The sequence below is a fragment of the Salvelinus sp. IW2-2015 genome, linkage group LG4q.1:29, assembly GCF_002910315.2.
Source record: "Salvelinus sp. IW2-2015 linkage group LG4q.1:29, ASM291031v2, whole genome shotgun sequence".
In the NCBI taxonomy this organism is placed as follows: domain Eukaryota; kingdom Metazoa; phylum Chordata; class Actinopteri; order Salmoniformes; family Salmonidae; genus Salvelinus; species Salvelinus sp. IW2-2015.
This window is the reverse complement of record NC_036842.1, coordinates 75,382,475-75,396,034: the sequence shown is the minus strand read 5'-3', so window position 1 is coordinate 75,396,034 and position 13,560 is coordinate 75,382,475. Positions and strand designations below refer to the sequence as shown.

The window sequence follows — 13,560 nt, the reverse complement described above, 5'->3', positions numbered from 1 at the left end:
GTTGCGGAGCCCCTCCTGTAGGCACAGGAATCTTTTTTTCCACACTCCAAAAACTCTCTATGATACCTCTTGCCAAGAGTGTGCAAAGCTGTCATCAAGGCAAAGGGTGGCTACTTTGAAGAATCTCAAATATAAAATATATTTTGATTTGTTGAACACTTTTTTGATTAATACTTTATTCCATATGTGTTATTTCATAGTTTTGATGTCTTCACTATTATTCTACCTTGTAGAAAATAGTAACAATGAAGAAAAACCCTTGAATGAGTAGGTGTGTCCAAACTTTTGACTAGTACTGTATAAAAAATATTTAAAAATTGAGCAACGGACTTAAAATGAATCTAGGTTTAAAGTGAAAACTAAATTTAGATGAGAGAAAGGATTTACTTTAACTAGGATTCATTTAAAACTAGGTTTAAAGTTTGGTGCAACAAATCCCTGTTTCCACTGACACTTAAAATTTTAGCCAAATTAGGGTTAAATTCAAGGTGGTTCGAATGTATTTCCAAATTTCCAAATTCGAACCTGGGTTGACTTCAAAGTACCAATGGAAACAGGGCTCAAGATTAATAGATACACCTTGATTTAACCCAGTTTAACAGTCTTTAGTCAGAGTGAGTGAATGGGGTATCTTATCATTATGTGATATCATACTGAAGTCATATATCACTGTAGGCTCTAACACTAACGGGTGTGACTGCCTGGGTTTGAACTTGGGTTTCAGGCAAGGTTACTCATCATGTAAGTGTAGTTCACTAAATCAACTCCATCACAGAGGTTTTGTTACTAAAGCTTTAAATGGGCATGGTGACACTGGACTAGGAGCCACACTCCTTTATTTCTGTACCTCACAATAAACGTTTTTTAATAAATGTCACATTTTGCAGCTTGTTTTACTGAATGTCACCAGGCCGGGTTCTGGTTTAAAAAGGCCAGAGAGGTGATTGGCGGAACAGAATACGCTGAGAGTCCCGCTGACCAATAGAGACAGCCCAGAGTGACCACTGAGACAGGCCTGTAAAACAATACTTTTTACTGTCTGTGGGGTGACCCATCTCACATCCAGTATATCTCTAATCTCTCTAATATCAATCTCTATATCATCATAGACAATTAACACATTAGACATTTCCAACACTTAAAAAATGATGCTGTACACTCTGGATCTCTAACCATTTATAGCAGCTCATAGTTCCTTTACAACGGTCTTTATACAGTGGGTATGAGATAATACAGAATGCATATGGGCCTATAAAGACATTTCGAGATGCTTTCCAGTTCCCACACAGCTAGAAGTCTGAAAAAAAAACAGTCTAGGGCTCTATTCTATCTGTATTGCTGAAGCGTTACAGATTGCGCGATAGAAATGTATAGGCAATTTCCTATTGACTCAGCCGACTTTTTCAGAGTTTAACGTGAATACAGTTTCCACTAACACAGGAACTTTTCCTTTAAAGCCCCCATGCAGTCTTTGTAATAATTTGTTTAATCATCACTCTATGTCTAATAAATCACTGTGTGTGTTTATTTAATCTTTTTTTTTTACTCAAAAATATATTTTTTACCATTTATTTCCCTGAGCCTCCTTTGGTACTTCAAATGCTCAGAACTGAATGTGTGGGCATTAGGAAACACGTTTGAAAATATTTTCATACACAGTCCTGATTGGCTGATAAGATGGTCTAGAGCCCACCCCCTTACCCAGATGAACAGACATTGGTCTAGTATAATCAGATCACATTGTGACATCATGACGTGTGCCAATTTTTTTTTAGAACAGCTCTTACACAAAAAGGGCGTTATCATATTTTTCACGATTTCAAAGCTCTAATTCGACCTCATAGTGTGGAAATAGCCAGTGGTGGAAAAAGTACTAAATTGTCATACTTGAGTAAAAGTAAAGAAAAAATTACTCAAGTAAAAGTGAAAGTCACCCAGTAAAGTACTACTTGAGTAAAAGTCTAAAAGTATTTGGTTTTAAATATATTTAAGTATCAAAAGTAAATGTAGTTGCTAAAATATACTGAAGTATCAAAAGTAAAAGTACGAATAATAAAAAGATCCTTATATTAAGCAAACCAGATGGCACAATTTTCCCACGCCGACACTCAGACATAATTTAAAAACAAAGCACTTATGTTTAGTGAGTCCGCCAGATCAGAGGCAATAGGGATGACCGGGGATTTTGTCTTGATAATTGTGCAAATTGGACCATTTTCTGTCCTGCTAAGTATTCAAAATGTAACGAGTACTTTTGGGTGTCAGGGAAAATGTATCGAGTAAAAAGTACATTATTTTCTTTAGGAATGTAGTGAAGTAAAAGTAAAAGTTGTCAAAAATATAAATAGTGAAGTACATATACCCCCCAAAACTACTTAAGTAGTACTTTAAAGTATTTTTACTTAAGTAATTTACACAACTGGAAATAGCCTATAAAAAAATCTGGAAAATCACGTTTTAACTCCATTGCTCCTTTAAGGTCTAGCCTGGTGATAACTAACACCCTGATGTTTTGGCGATGTTGGAGGTGAAAATACGTTGGAGCTGTCAAAAATGGGAGAAGCTGACCATGTGCTCATTGTCATATAGTCACACCCATCCCACTCGTTCTGAACTACGTCAAGTTCAGAACGAGAAAGTGTAGGCTATATAGAAATAATTGAAAATGTATAATCATTAAATGAAATAATGAGGATTTCTATCAGCCTAATCGAGGTGTAGATTACATCTCACATCCCAGTGTTCGAACTTGTGAACAAGGCTGCATGTAATTTCTCTTAATGCAACTCCGTGCAGCTAATGGCAATGTTGGCTTTAAGCAGTGGTGTAAAGTACTTAAGTAAAAATACTTTTAAGTACCACTTAAGTCATTTTTTGGGGGGGAGGGGTATCTGTACTTTACCACAGTGGCTTGTGAAAGTATTCACCCCCTTGGCATTTTTCCTATTTTGTTGCCTTACAACCTGGAATTAAAATAGTTTTGGGGAAATTTGTATCATTTGATTTACACAACATGCCTACCACTTTGAAGATGCAAAATAGTTTTTCCTCTGAAACAAACAAGAAATAAGACAAAAAAAACTGAAAACTTGAGCGAGCATAACTATTCACCCCCCACCCCCCTCCCCCAAGCTGCAAGTCTCTCGGGGTATGTCTCTATAAGCTTGGCACATCTAGCCACTGGAATTTTTTTCCATTCTTCAAGGCATAACTGCTCCAGCTCCTACAAGTTGGATGGGTTCTGCTGGTGTACAGCAATCTTTAAGTCATACCACAGATTCTCAATTGGATTGAGGTCTGGGCTTTGACAAGGCCATTCCAAGACATTTAAATGTTTCCCCTTACACCACTTGAGTGTTGCTTCAGCAGAATGCTTAGGGTCATTGTCCTGCTGGAAGGTGAACCTCTGTCCCAGTCTCAAATCTCTGGAAGACTGAAACAGGTTTCCCTCAAGAATTTCCCTGTATTTAGCGCCATCCATCATTCCTTCAATTCTGACCAGTTTCCCAGTCCAATGCCCAACGAAAAACATCACAGAGCATGATGCTGCCACCACCATGCTTCACTGTGGGGATGGTGTTCTCAGGTGATGAGAGGTGTTGGGTTTGCGCCAGACATAGCGTTTTCCTTAATGGCCAAGAAGCTCAATTTTAGTCTCATCTGACCAGAGGACCTTCTTCCATATGTTTGGGGAGTCTCCCACATGCCTTTTGGCGAACACCTAACGTGTTTGCTTATTTTTTTCATTAAGCAATGGCTTGTTCTGGCCACTCTTCCGTAAAGCCCAACTCTGTGGAGTGTACGGATTAAAGTGGTCCTATGGACAGATACTCCAAGCTCCTTCAGGGTTATCTTTGGTCTCTTTGTTGCCTGTCTGATTAATGCCCTCCTTGCCTGGTCCGTGAGTTTTGGTGGGCAGCCCTGTCTTGGCAGGTTTGTTGTGGTGCCATATTCTTTCCATTTTTTAATAATGGATTTAATGTTGCTCCATGGGATGTTTAAAGTTTCTGATATTTTTTTATAACCCAACCCAGATATGTGCTTCTCCACAACTTTGTCCCTGACCTGTTTGGAGAGCTCCTTGGTCTTCATGGTGCCCCTTGCTTAGTGGTGTTGCTGACTCTGGGGCCTTTCAGAACAGGTGTATATATTCTGAGATCATGTGATCACTTTTACTTCACTACATTCCTAAATAAAATAATGTACTTTTTATTTCATTCAAATTCCCTGACACCCAAATGTAGTCATTACATTTTGAATGCTTAGCAGGACAGGAAAATGGTCCCATTCACGTACATATCAAGAAAACATCCCTGGTCATCCCTACTGCCTCTGATCTGGCAGACTCACTAAACACACATGCTTCATTTGTAAACGATGTCTGAGTTTTATTTTTATTTAACCTTAATTTATCTTTATTTAAAAGGATCCACCCCTTTTTTTCAATTTTTGCCTAAACTCACATATCAAAATCGAACTGCCTGTATCTCAGGACCTGAAGCAAGGATATGCAAATTCGTGATACCATTTGAAAGGAAACACTTTGCAGTTTGTGGAAATGGGAAATGAATGTAGGAGAATATAACACATTAGATCTGGTAAAAGATAATACAAAGAAAAAACCAACTGTTTAAAACAAAAAATGTTGTACCATCATCTTTGAAATGCAAGAGAAAGGCCATAATGTATTATTCCAGCCCAGGCGCAATTTAGATTTTCGCCACTAAATGGCAGCACTCTATGTGCAAAGTTTTAGAATGATCCAATTGCATATCTGATCAAAATGTTGTATCAAGACTGCCCACATGTGCCTAATTGGTTTATTAATAACTTTTCAAGTTCATAACTGTGCACTCTCCTCAAACAATAGCATGGCATTCTTTCACTGTAATAGCTACTGTAAATTGGACAGTGCAGTTAGATTAACAAGAATTTAAGCTTTCTGCCAATATAAGATATGTCTATGTCCTGGGAAATGTTCTTGTTACTTACAACCTCATGCTAATTGCATTAGCGCACATTAGCTCAACCGTCCCGCGGGTGGGAGACCAATCTGTAGAGATCCTTAAGAGGTTTTTAACTGAGTGTTGGAGTGTGCCCTTGGCTATCCATAAAAATAATATATTAAAAATGTAATGGTTTTGTCTGGTTTGCTTAAATTTAAGTATATTTTAGCAATTACATTTCCTTTTGACACTTAAGTAAAGTTAAAACCTAATACTCTTAGACTTTTACTCAAGTAATATTTTACCGGGCGACTTTTACTTGAGTCATTTTCTATTAAGGTATCTTTACTTTTACTGAGGTATGACAATTAGGTACTTTTTCACCACTGGCTTTAGGTATAATGCTGGGAGCCGCTTGTGGATTTGACAGCTCTACCGCAGTTCCACCTCCAACACACAAAAAAAACACCTACGCGGGTATCGGCTAGGATGGTTCTAATAGAATCTAGCCCTAAATTTCAATCACGATGTAACGCTGAACTTCCGCGATACGGATTGAATAGAGCACTTTACACAGCAGGTCTTAACAGCCTAGTAATGCACACTGAACAAAATTATTAACCCAACATGCAACAATTTCAAATATTTTACTGAGTTACAGTTCACATAAGGAAATCAGTCAGTTGAAATTAATTCATTACGCCCTAATCTATGGATTTCATATGGCTGGGAATACAGATATGCATTTGTTGGTCACAGATACCTTTAAAAAAAAGTAGGAGTGTGGATCAGAAAACCAGTGAGTATCTGGTGTTACTGTCTGCCATCATGCAGTGCGACACATCTCCTTCGCATAGAGTTGATCGGGCTGTTGATTGTGGCCTGTGGAATGTTGTCCTACTCCTCTTAAATGGTTGTGCGAAGTTGCTGGATATTGACGGGAACTGGAACACGCTGTCACACACGTCGATCCAGAGCGTTCCATACATGGGTGGTGAGTATGCAGGCCATGGAAGAACTGAGACATTTTCAGCTTCCAGGAATTTTGTACAGATCCTTGCGACATGGGGCTGTGCATTATCGTGCTGAAACATGAGGGGATGGCGGCGGATGAATGGCATGACAATGGGCCTCAGGATTTTGTCACAGTATCTCTGTGCATTCAAATTGCCAATGATAAAACGCAATTGAGTTCGTTTTCTGTAGCTTATGCATGCCCATACCATAACCCCACCACCACCGCGGGGCACTCTGTTTACAAAGTCGACATCAGCAAACCGCTCTCCCACACACGCCACACACGCTGTCTACCATCTGACATGTACAGTTGAAACTGGGATTCATCCATGAAGAGCACACTTCTCCAGCGTGCCAGAGGCCATTGAAGGTGCGCATTTGCCTACTGAAGTTGGTTATAACGCAGATCTTCAGTTAGGTCAAGACCCTGGTGAGGACAACGAGCACGCAGATGAGCTTCCCTGAGACGGTTTCTCTAAAATCCCGTTGGAGGTGGCTAATCATAGATAAATCAAGATGAAATTCTCTGTTAACAGCTCTGGTGGACATTCCTGCAGTCAGAATGCCAATTGCACGCTCCCTCAAAACTTGAGACATCTGTGACATTTTGTTGTGTGATAAAAATACACATTTAAGAGTGGCCTTTTATTGTGCCCAACCAAAGCAGGGTCCCCCCACTTCCTCTCCTCCCACAGCTGGTGATTAGCAGCAGCAGGCTATCTAAACTCATTGAAAGCGGGCTCCTGCGGTTGGCGGTTGCAGTAAAAAAAATATTTAAAAAAAATTATCTGCCTCAAGGGCCCCCTACGGGCTGGGGTCCCGGGGCTTCAGCCCTTTAAGCCCCTGAATTAATCAGGCCCTGCTCCCGAATTATAAAGGCGCGCCATGCCAGCGCACTATCATCTCCAGAGTTCTGTCTGAACCCGCAAGACGCAACCGAGACTCCACTGATAATTATTAACACCAAACTAGGTTAGTAGCCTACTAGGACTGTTAATATAATCTTGTTTAGGTGATTTTCAATCAGGAAAGCGTTATTCTGAATAATTTAAACAGTTGAAAAGTTGATTTAAATGTTTTTGTCATGAAATCTTGATGCATCGTTTTGACATTGAATTTCGCAAAATTGCTGCTATTTTGTCACGCAATTAGCTTACAACTAAATACCTTAGTTATGATATACTGATAGTTATTTAATTTAAGCAATTCCACGTTTGTTTCTTTTAGACTTCAACAGGTGCGCTGACTAAACCATTCCTCAGTGAGGGGAGATTCTGCCTTTGCCTGAGAACAGTGGAGTTTTTCTTCAGTTGAGCTTTTCTGTCCTGTTGTAACCTGTACCCGACGGTTGTGACTCCCGCTTGCCGCTATGCCCTCACTGTTCCCGGCATGGCTCTGCTGCCTTAGCCTGCTAACCGTGGAGACACACACCCTGGACCTGCCGCGGCCAGCCCGGACACAGCCTCACAGGTACGGCCACTTCACACTATCACTGTGACTGATATAACATCGTTTTGCTACAAACCTCTAGACTACTGTAGTAAATCAATCAAATTACAGTATGCTAGTCCTAGGTTTTAGGACGTGAGGGTGCAAGGCAAAATAAGGTGTCATTGCATTATTATTATTTTGAAGGATGGAGATCAAGCAGTCCATAATGCAACATATTTAAGAAGAGACATTATGAACTAATGATATTGATCCAGACAGAGCTGTGGGCCAATCTCTATGTTCACTGTTTGGTTCATCATATCTGTCTTTGCGATGTGTGTGTCTGCTTCAGTGTATTAGGTGGAAGGGAGAGATGGAACATAAATTATACACCCCCCCATCTTCTTTATTTTACACACACACCCTGCCCCTAACCTCGCTCTCTGTCTGGCCATTGCAGTGGCAGTAAGTTATGTGTGAAAAGGTTACAACAACAGAATGAGGTAATTCCTCTAAAAGCCCCCGGAAGAATGACCCTGTATAATGAATGAGAGGGAGGTGGAGGGCTGTGCGGGTGTGTGCGTGTGTGTTTGTTTCCGTTGTGATTAATAAGGATTGGGAACACTGATACACAATATTAACACCTCAGTTTGTGAGGGAAGGTTGAGGGGCAGTGTGTTGCTCAGTGTTGTGTGTACAGTTGTGTTTGTGTGTGTGTGTTTACAGTAGGAAGTAAATAGCTTTATCAGAGACCTACTGTAGTGACCAGTATCTCCCTGGAAGCTGTGTTTTGAATGCTAACTAATGGAGCAGGTGCTAGTTATGGTATCTTACCACAGTGTTTCTCAACTCCAGTCCTCCACCTAACATTACACATTTTTATAATAACCTGTCACATGTGTATGTGCGTGTGCATGTGGTGGGTGTCTTACAGTGATACAGGTCCTGTGTGGCTCAGTTGGTAGAGCATTACGCTTTCAATGCCAGCGTTGTGGGTTTGATTCCCACGGGGAACCAATCACTCTAGATAAGTGTCTGCTAAATGACTAAAATGTAAAATAAATGAGACATGTAAAGAGTTGAAAAGGACAGGCGGAGGAGAGAAAGGAGAAGTAGGGAAGTAGTGTTTCTCTCATCTGAAGTGGTTGTGAGGGGGTTAGTGTGTGAAAGATGGTTGGTGTGTGCTTCTCTTTGGTTCAGGGCTCATGCTGGGCTCTAACCTGGGAGGAATGCAAGAGTAGCTCTTTATTCACACAAATGGACGTACGCACACGCACACGCATACACACAGCCCCTCCATATTCAGAGGTAGTGATCAGGTACAGTAGTCTGATGCTAGAATCAGTATTTCATCAGATCTCTGCAGACTTTATCATTTGATCAGAAACAGTAGCCATTTCTCATTCTCTCCACCCAAACTTTATCTTTATTTCTACACCAGTCAATCGTTATTAGTCACATAGAGGGGGCCGTCACCACCTCTCTCTCGTTCTCTCTTTCACCTAATAGATATGGGAGTTTATCAAAATGTTATTTGTTTTCAAATTCTTTGTGAGTCTGTGTAATCTGAGGGAATCATATGTCACACACACACAACACACACACACACACACACACACACACACACACACACACACACACACACACACACACACACACACACACACACACACACACACACAACAACAACACACACAGCACACCACACACACACACACACACACACACACACACACACACACACACACAAGTAGCGGGTGGTGGTTGATCAGTGGCCTACATTTTGGTGCCAAGCGCCTTTTTCTTCAGGAGACGACCTTATTCTGACACGATCCCCAGGTGGTCCTGGCTCTCCAAACCGGTAGAGAGGTGTGTGTCTTAATGGTGCATAGAGCATAAGAAAACACTATAACTGCCAGGAAGTCAGGTGTAGGGTGTACGTGTTTGTCCTACTAATGTACAGCTAACGTTTAACATTTCACTGATGTCCAGAGGGTCTGGAAACAGAGAGAATGTGTGTGTCTCTGTGACCGTTTACCTGTGTGGTTTAATATGGCAGCCATTTTACACGGGGTCCTGATGTCCCTTCAGAGAGGACTGAATAACACACTGGATTACTGGATATTAAAGATAGGCCTGCATACCAGCCTACATTACCTCACATACACTATAGTTTGGGCAGATGGTGTTGAAAATGGTTTGAGCTCATACCTAAAGCTTGTTTTTCTAGAGTGTCACAGTAAAACTAAACAATAACAGTGAAATCTGCATTTTGTCAACTAATGCAATAAAATAACAGCTACAGTACACATGCAAATGGCATAGAGAGTAATGAGAACATGGACTGTTCGTAATCCCTCCATGAGTTGATATAGTTTATGCACACTCGTCTCATTAGAATGACGGCATCTGTAGGAAGACAATTGAGGGATGGAAGGGTGCTAACGAGGTAGGGTTGGCTAGCCCATCGTACAGTGGAGTCACCTGATCCAAGACCTGAATTAGTATCACCCTCCTCCAACTAAGTCTTGCTAAAACCTACCATAGTTTCTGAGGAGATGCTGATTGGACCATTTACTTTCTGCATTATTCAAAATGGCCTTCTATTGGAGGAAAGCCAGACTGAATCAGTGAAGTGTAATAGTAGTGAAACAGGGAGACATTCACTTTGGATTCCAGGCTAGGTCTCTTTTACATAGAACTAAACCATGGACTTTCATGTTACCAGTCAGAGTTGCTTTTACTTTTGTTTGGCATGCGTGCGCCAGTGTGTGTAGGTTGTCAGATGAAAGAGATGAATGAGACTCTGAAGCAGACACGGTGTCTCCTGTCATCAACACTCACAGGCCATATTCCCATTCATGACTAATATTATTTAGTGTGTAAAAGGGTTCAGGTAACATAAACACTAATGTTGCAACACGCTGTGTGATCCACGCACGCACTTACAAACACAGGCTGACAGATGGATAGACACAGAAAAGGACTGTTTTAGCAGTACAGTCAAAGTGAATTATATCATGACATTTGGAGGGGCCTCAATTTTTTTCACGGGACCTCGTATGTGTGGACACACTTGCAGGTGCACCCATTTTTTTATGGACCTAATAAAAACGGCAATTTAACTGTAAAAATGTAATAACTTTTAATGTGGCATGAACGCAACCAGTCATGATGTTTTCATGTGATTGTCAAACAAATTCCTTCAAAAACTAGGCTACTTGCGCACATTCGTCCACTGCAAAATAATTCCAGCATCCAAACAGTCCACTGTGCACTCGCCGTTTGATGAATGGAAAGACACAGCTGTTACACAACACCATAAAGTGTAATGACATTCAACGATTGTAACCTGAATTAATTGATGCGTCTTTTTTGTAAAAAGAAAAGTTGGGAAACATGAAAAGTGGCCGAAATACAGTTTAAACCATGACAGAGAGGTGGGCGTGTTCGTTCAATTTAGAATACGTTTTTATTTTCATATTTACCACTGAAGCAGTACAAAATTGCATTTAAATCAAATGGTTAAATTAGACCCCGACCCAAAGTTTAACTTTTGTTGCCTTTATGGGAGCTCATGGCTCATTCAGGGTAATTCGTACACTGAGTACAGCCTGTCTTTGGTGGGTAGGTGGCTGTGTGTGTGTGTGTCTGTGTGTGTGTGTGTGTGTGTGTGTGTGTGTGTGTGTGTGTGTGTGTGTGTGTGTGTGTGTGTGTGTGCTGTCTCTTATACACATCTAGATGTGTATAAGAGACAGGTGTGTGTGTGTGTGTGTGTGTGTGTGTGTGTGTGTGTGTGTGTGTGTGTGTGTGTGTGTGTGTGTGTGTGTGTGTTGCATAATCGCTCAGGCAGGTCACCCAACTCATCAGACAGCCTCTTACTGCCACTCAGACTGCTGGATAAAGGAGGGAGGGAATGAAGAGAAAGCGTGGGGGGGAAACGAGGGGAGAGGCCATTGTAGTAGAGTGAGAGACAAGAAAGGAGGGGAGGGAGGGAGGTGAAAAGCCTAAGTATAAAAGATGAAGCATTAAAATAGAGAAGAGGAGTAGAGGCTCTTGACTGAGTAGGTCTCAGGAAGTCTCTCCCACTCTTTCTCTGGTGTGTGTTGTTTAGACATTTCTTAAGACTTAAAAAACAAAGAGGTGTTGTTGATTAACTGTAAATACATTACTAATCATATGAGACTGCAATCATTGAATGAATCCCTAGAAATGTCTCGTAAGGCTTTAACTTAAATATAGAAACATTAATAAGCATGACTGTCATTACTGTATGAGTTGTATAACTGGACATTTTCTCCTATACAGTATATTAAAAAAGCCAAGTTCATTTGTGTCTCGAATATGAGGTTCTTGCACAGCATATTTCTGGAGCGAGGTCTCTCGCTCTCTGCCTCTCTCAGTTCTCCTCAGGTTACCTGTTCCGAGTGTGTCTGTGAAACATTCCTCCTCGTCTCAATGCTCAAATTACACTCAGAAATCCAAGTAGTAATTGCTGTACCTGACTGCTGTACCTGACTGGGGTGTGTGTGTGTGTTTGTGTGTGTGTGTGCGTGCGTGTTTTTGCGGCATGTATGCGACTATCTCTCTCTTTCTCTCTTAGGTTTATATTATCCAGAACCTCCTGGACACCTTGGTTGTCTTCGTCTCTCACTATGGCGACGGTTGTCACCCCGACTGTTGCCCTGGACGACAGTGTTGCCCTTAGAAACAGATGGGCCGTCTGGAGGGCCCTGCTCCCTAAAGGACCCCCGAGGCAGTCTAACCTAATGCCTGACCATGAAGGCCCACTGGCAAAGCCATCCAGTCCACTGCCTGGCCAGAACTACCACCTCTCTAGAGAGGGGACGTCACGGGGTCGCCGTCATGCCAATGGTAGCGGTGGGCGTGGCCAGGGTCAGCTGATGAGGGTGGGGTGTGTCCTGGGAACCTGTCAAGTTCAGAACCTCAGTCACCGACTCTACCAGCTGATTGGACAGAGTGGGAGACAAGACTCCTCCCCCATCAACCCCCGTAGCCCGCACAGCTACGGCTGAATAACTTTATCGGCAACCAACAAACAGGCACAGCTACAGCTGAATAACGTAATCAACAAGCAACACACAGGCAGAGCCACATCTGAATACATTTATGAACAAGACAACAACCTATACACAGACACAGCTAACGGCAGAATGTGGGTCAGATGCAAGGTGGTGGAAGAAACTTAGAGTTTTAAGTGCTGACTGTGGGTAGGGTGGAAGGAGGTCTGTAATACCTTGTTGTTCTGAGTTAGAGAGTCATTATTTCTGTCCCCAATGAGCTGAGCTGATCTACAATCCCCTCCATGATCATCCCTATATTCTTGTGTGTCTCTAAACTCTCAATTTCAATTATCTCTCTCTCTCTCACTCTCTCACTCTCAAGTTTAGAATATATGTCCTTTTCTACAGGCTCTAATCAGTCACAGCCCCCCATAGTCCGAAACAGCCTTAAGAAGCTTCACAGTCCCATATCGCCCTATGAACCTTCCTAATCTCATGTCGTCCCATGAAGTCTGATATGTAGCTCTTATTTCCTATGTTAGATGTGTCTAGTGAGCTACTAGGTCAAGTGTATTAGAAACCCGTAAAGCACTTTAAAGTAAATACTGTTTTATGTTTGCTATGACTTGAACGTTTAAAGATATGTTGTTTAATCTTAAATTTATTCAATCTTATTTGTTGTAAATATTTCACTGACTAAACCAGTGAAACGAATGTGGCCGAAATGTTTCCCCAAATGTACATTGTCTGTTTTATTCATCTTAGTCTATATCTTTGTATAAGCTGTCATATTTAATAAAGAGTATGTGTTTAAATGTGTCTTGTGAGTGTGTTGTGTCTGTGTGACAGAGAATCAGCCACCACTTTCCATGTCCACGATAAAACTTCCTGCACAAGCTAATCAATGACTACTATAGATACAGAACACACACATCTGTACTGCTGTCAAGGTCAAAGGTCAGTGTGACAGGATGTGACCTCGCTCCTCTTGCGTGATCTAGTTCACTGTGAGTAATTATTGGGGTCATCACGGCTGCATCTCTGTAGGTCACTTTCTCAATCTCCAATCACCATTAGTGTATGAGGTGGTCCAGGGCTGCATGGAAACAAGTCTCACACACTGTGGCCTCTAGTCTGTGTGC

General features: G+C 41.5%; 1 protein-coding gene across 1 annotated transcript; it reads left to right on the top strand.

The window, feature by feature from the left end:
* The first annotated feature begins 6,831 nt into the window (after positions 1 to 6,831).
* adm2b (adrenomedullin 2b) lies at positions 6,832 to 13,237 on the top strand. Its single transcript, XM_023985691.1, has 3 exons — positions 6,832 to 6,935; positions 7,191 to 7,433; positions 11,998 to 13,237. The coding sequence occupies exons 2-3, from the start codon at positions 7,333 to 7,335 to the stop codon at positions 12,428 to 12,430; spliced, it is 534 nt and encodes a 177-aa protein (XP_023841459.1). The 5' UTR covers positions 6,832 to 6,935; positions 7,191 to 7,332; the 3' UTR covers positions 12,431 to 13,237.
* The last annotated feature ends 323 nt before the right edge of the window (positions 13,238 to 13,560 follow it).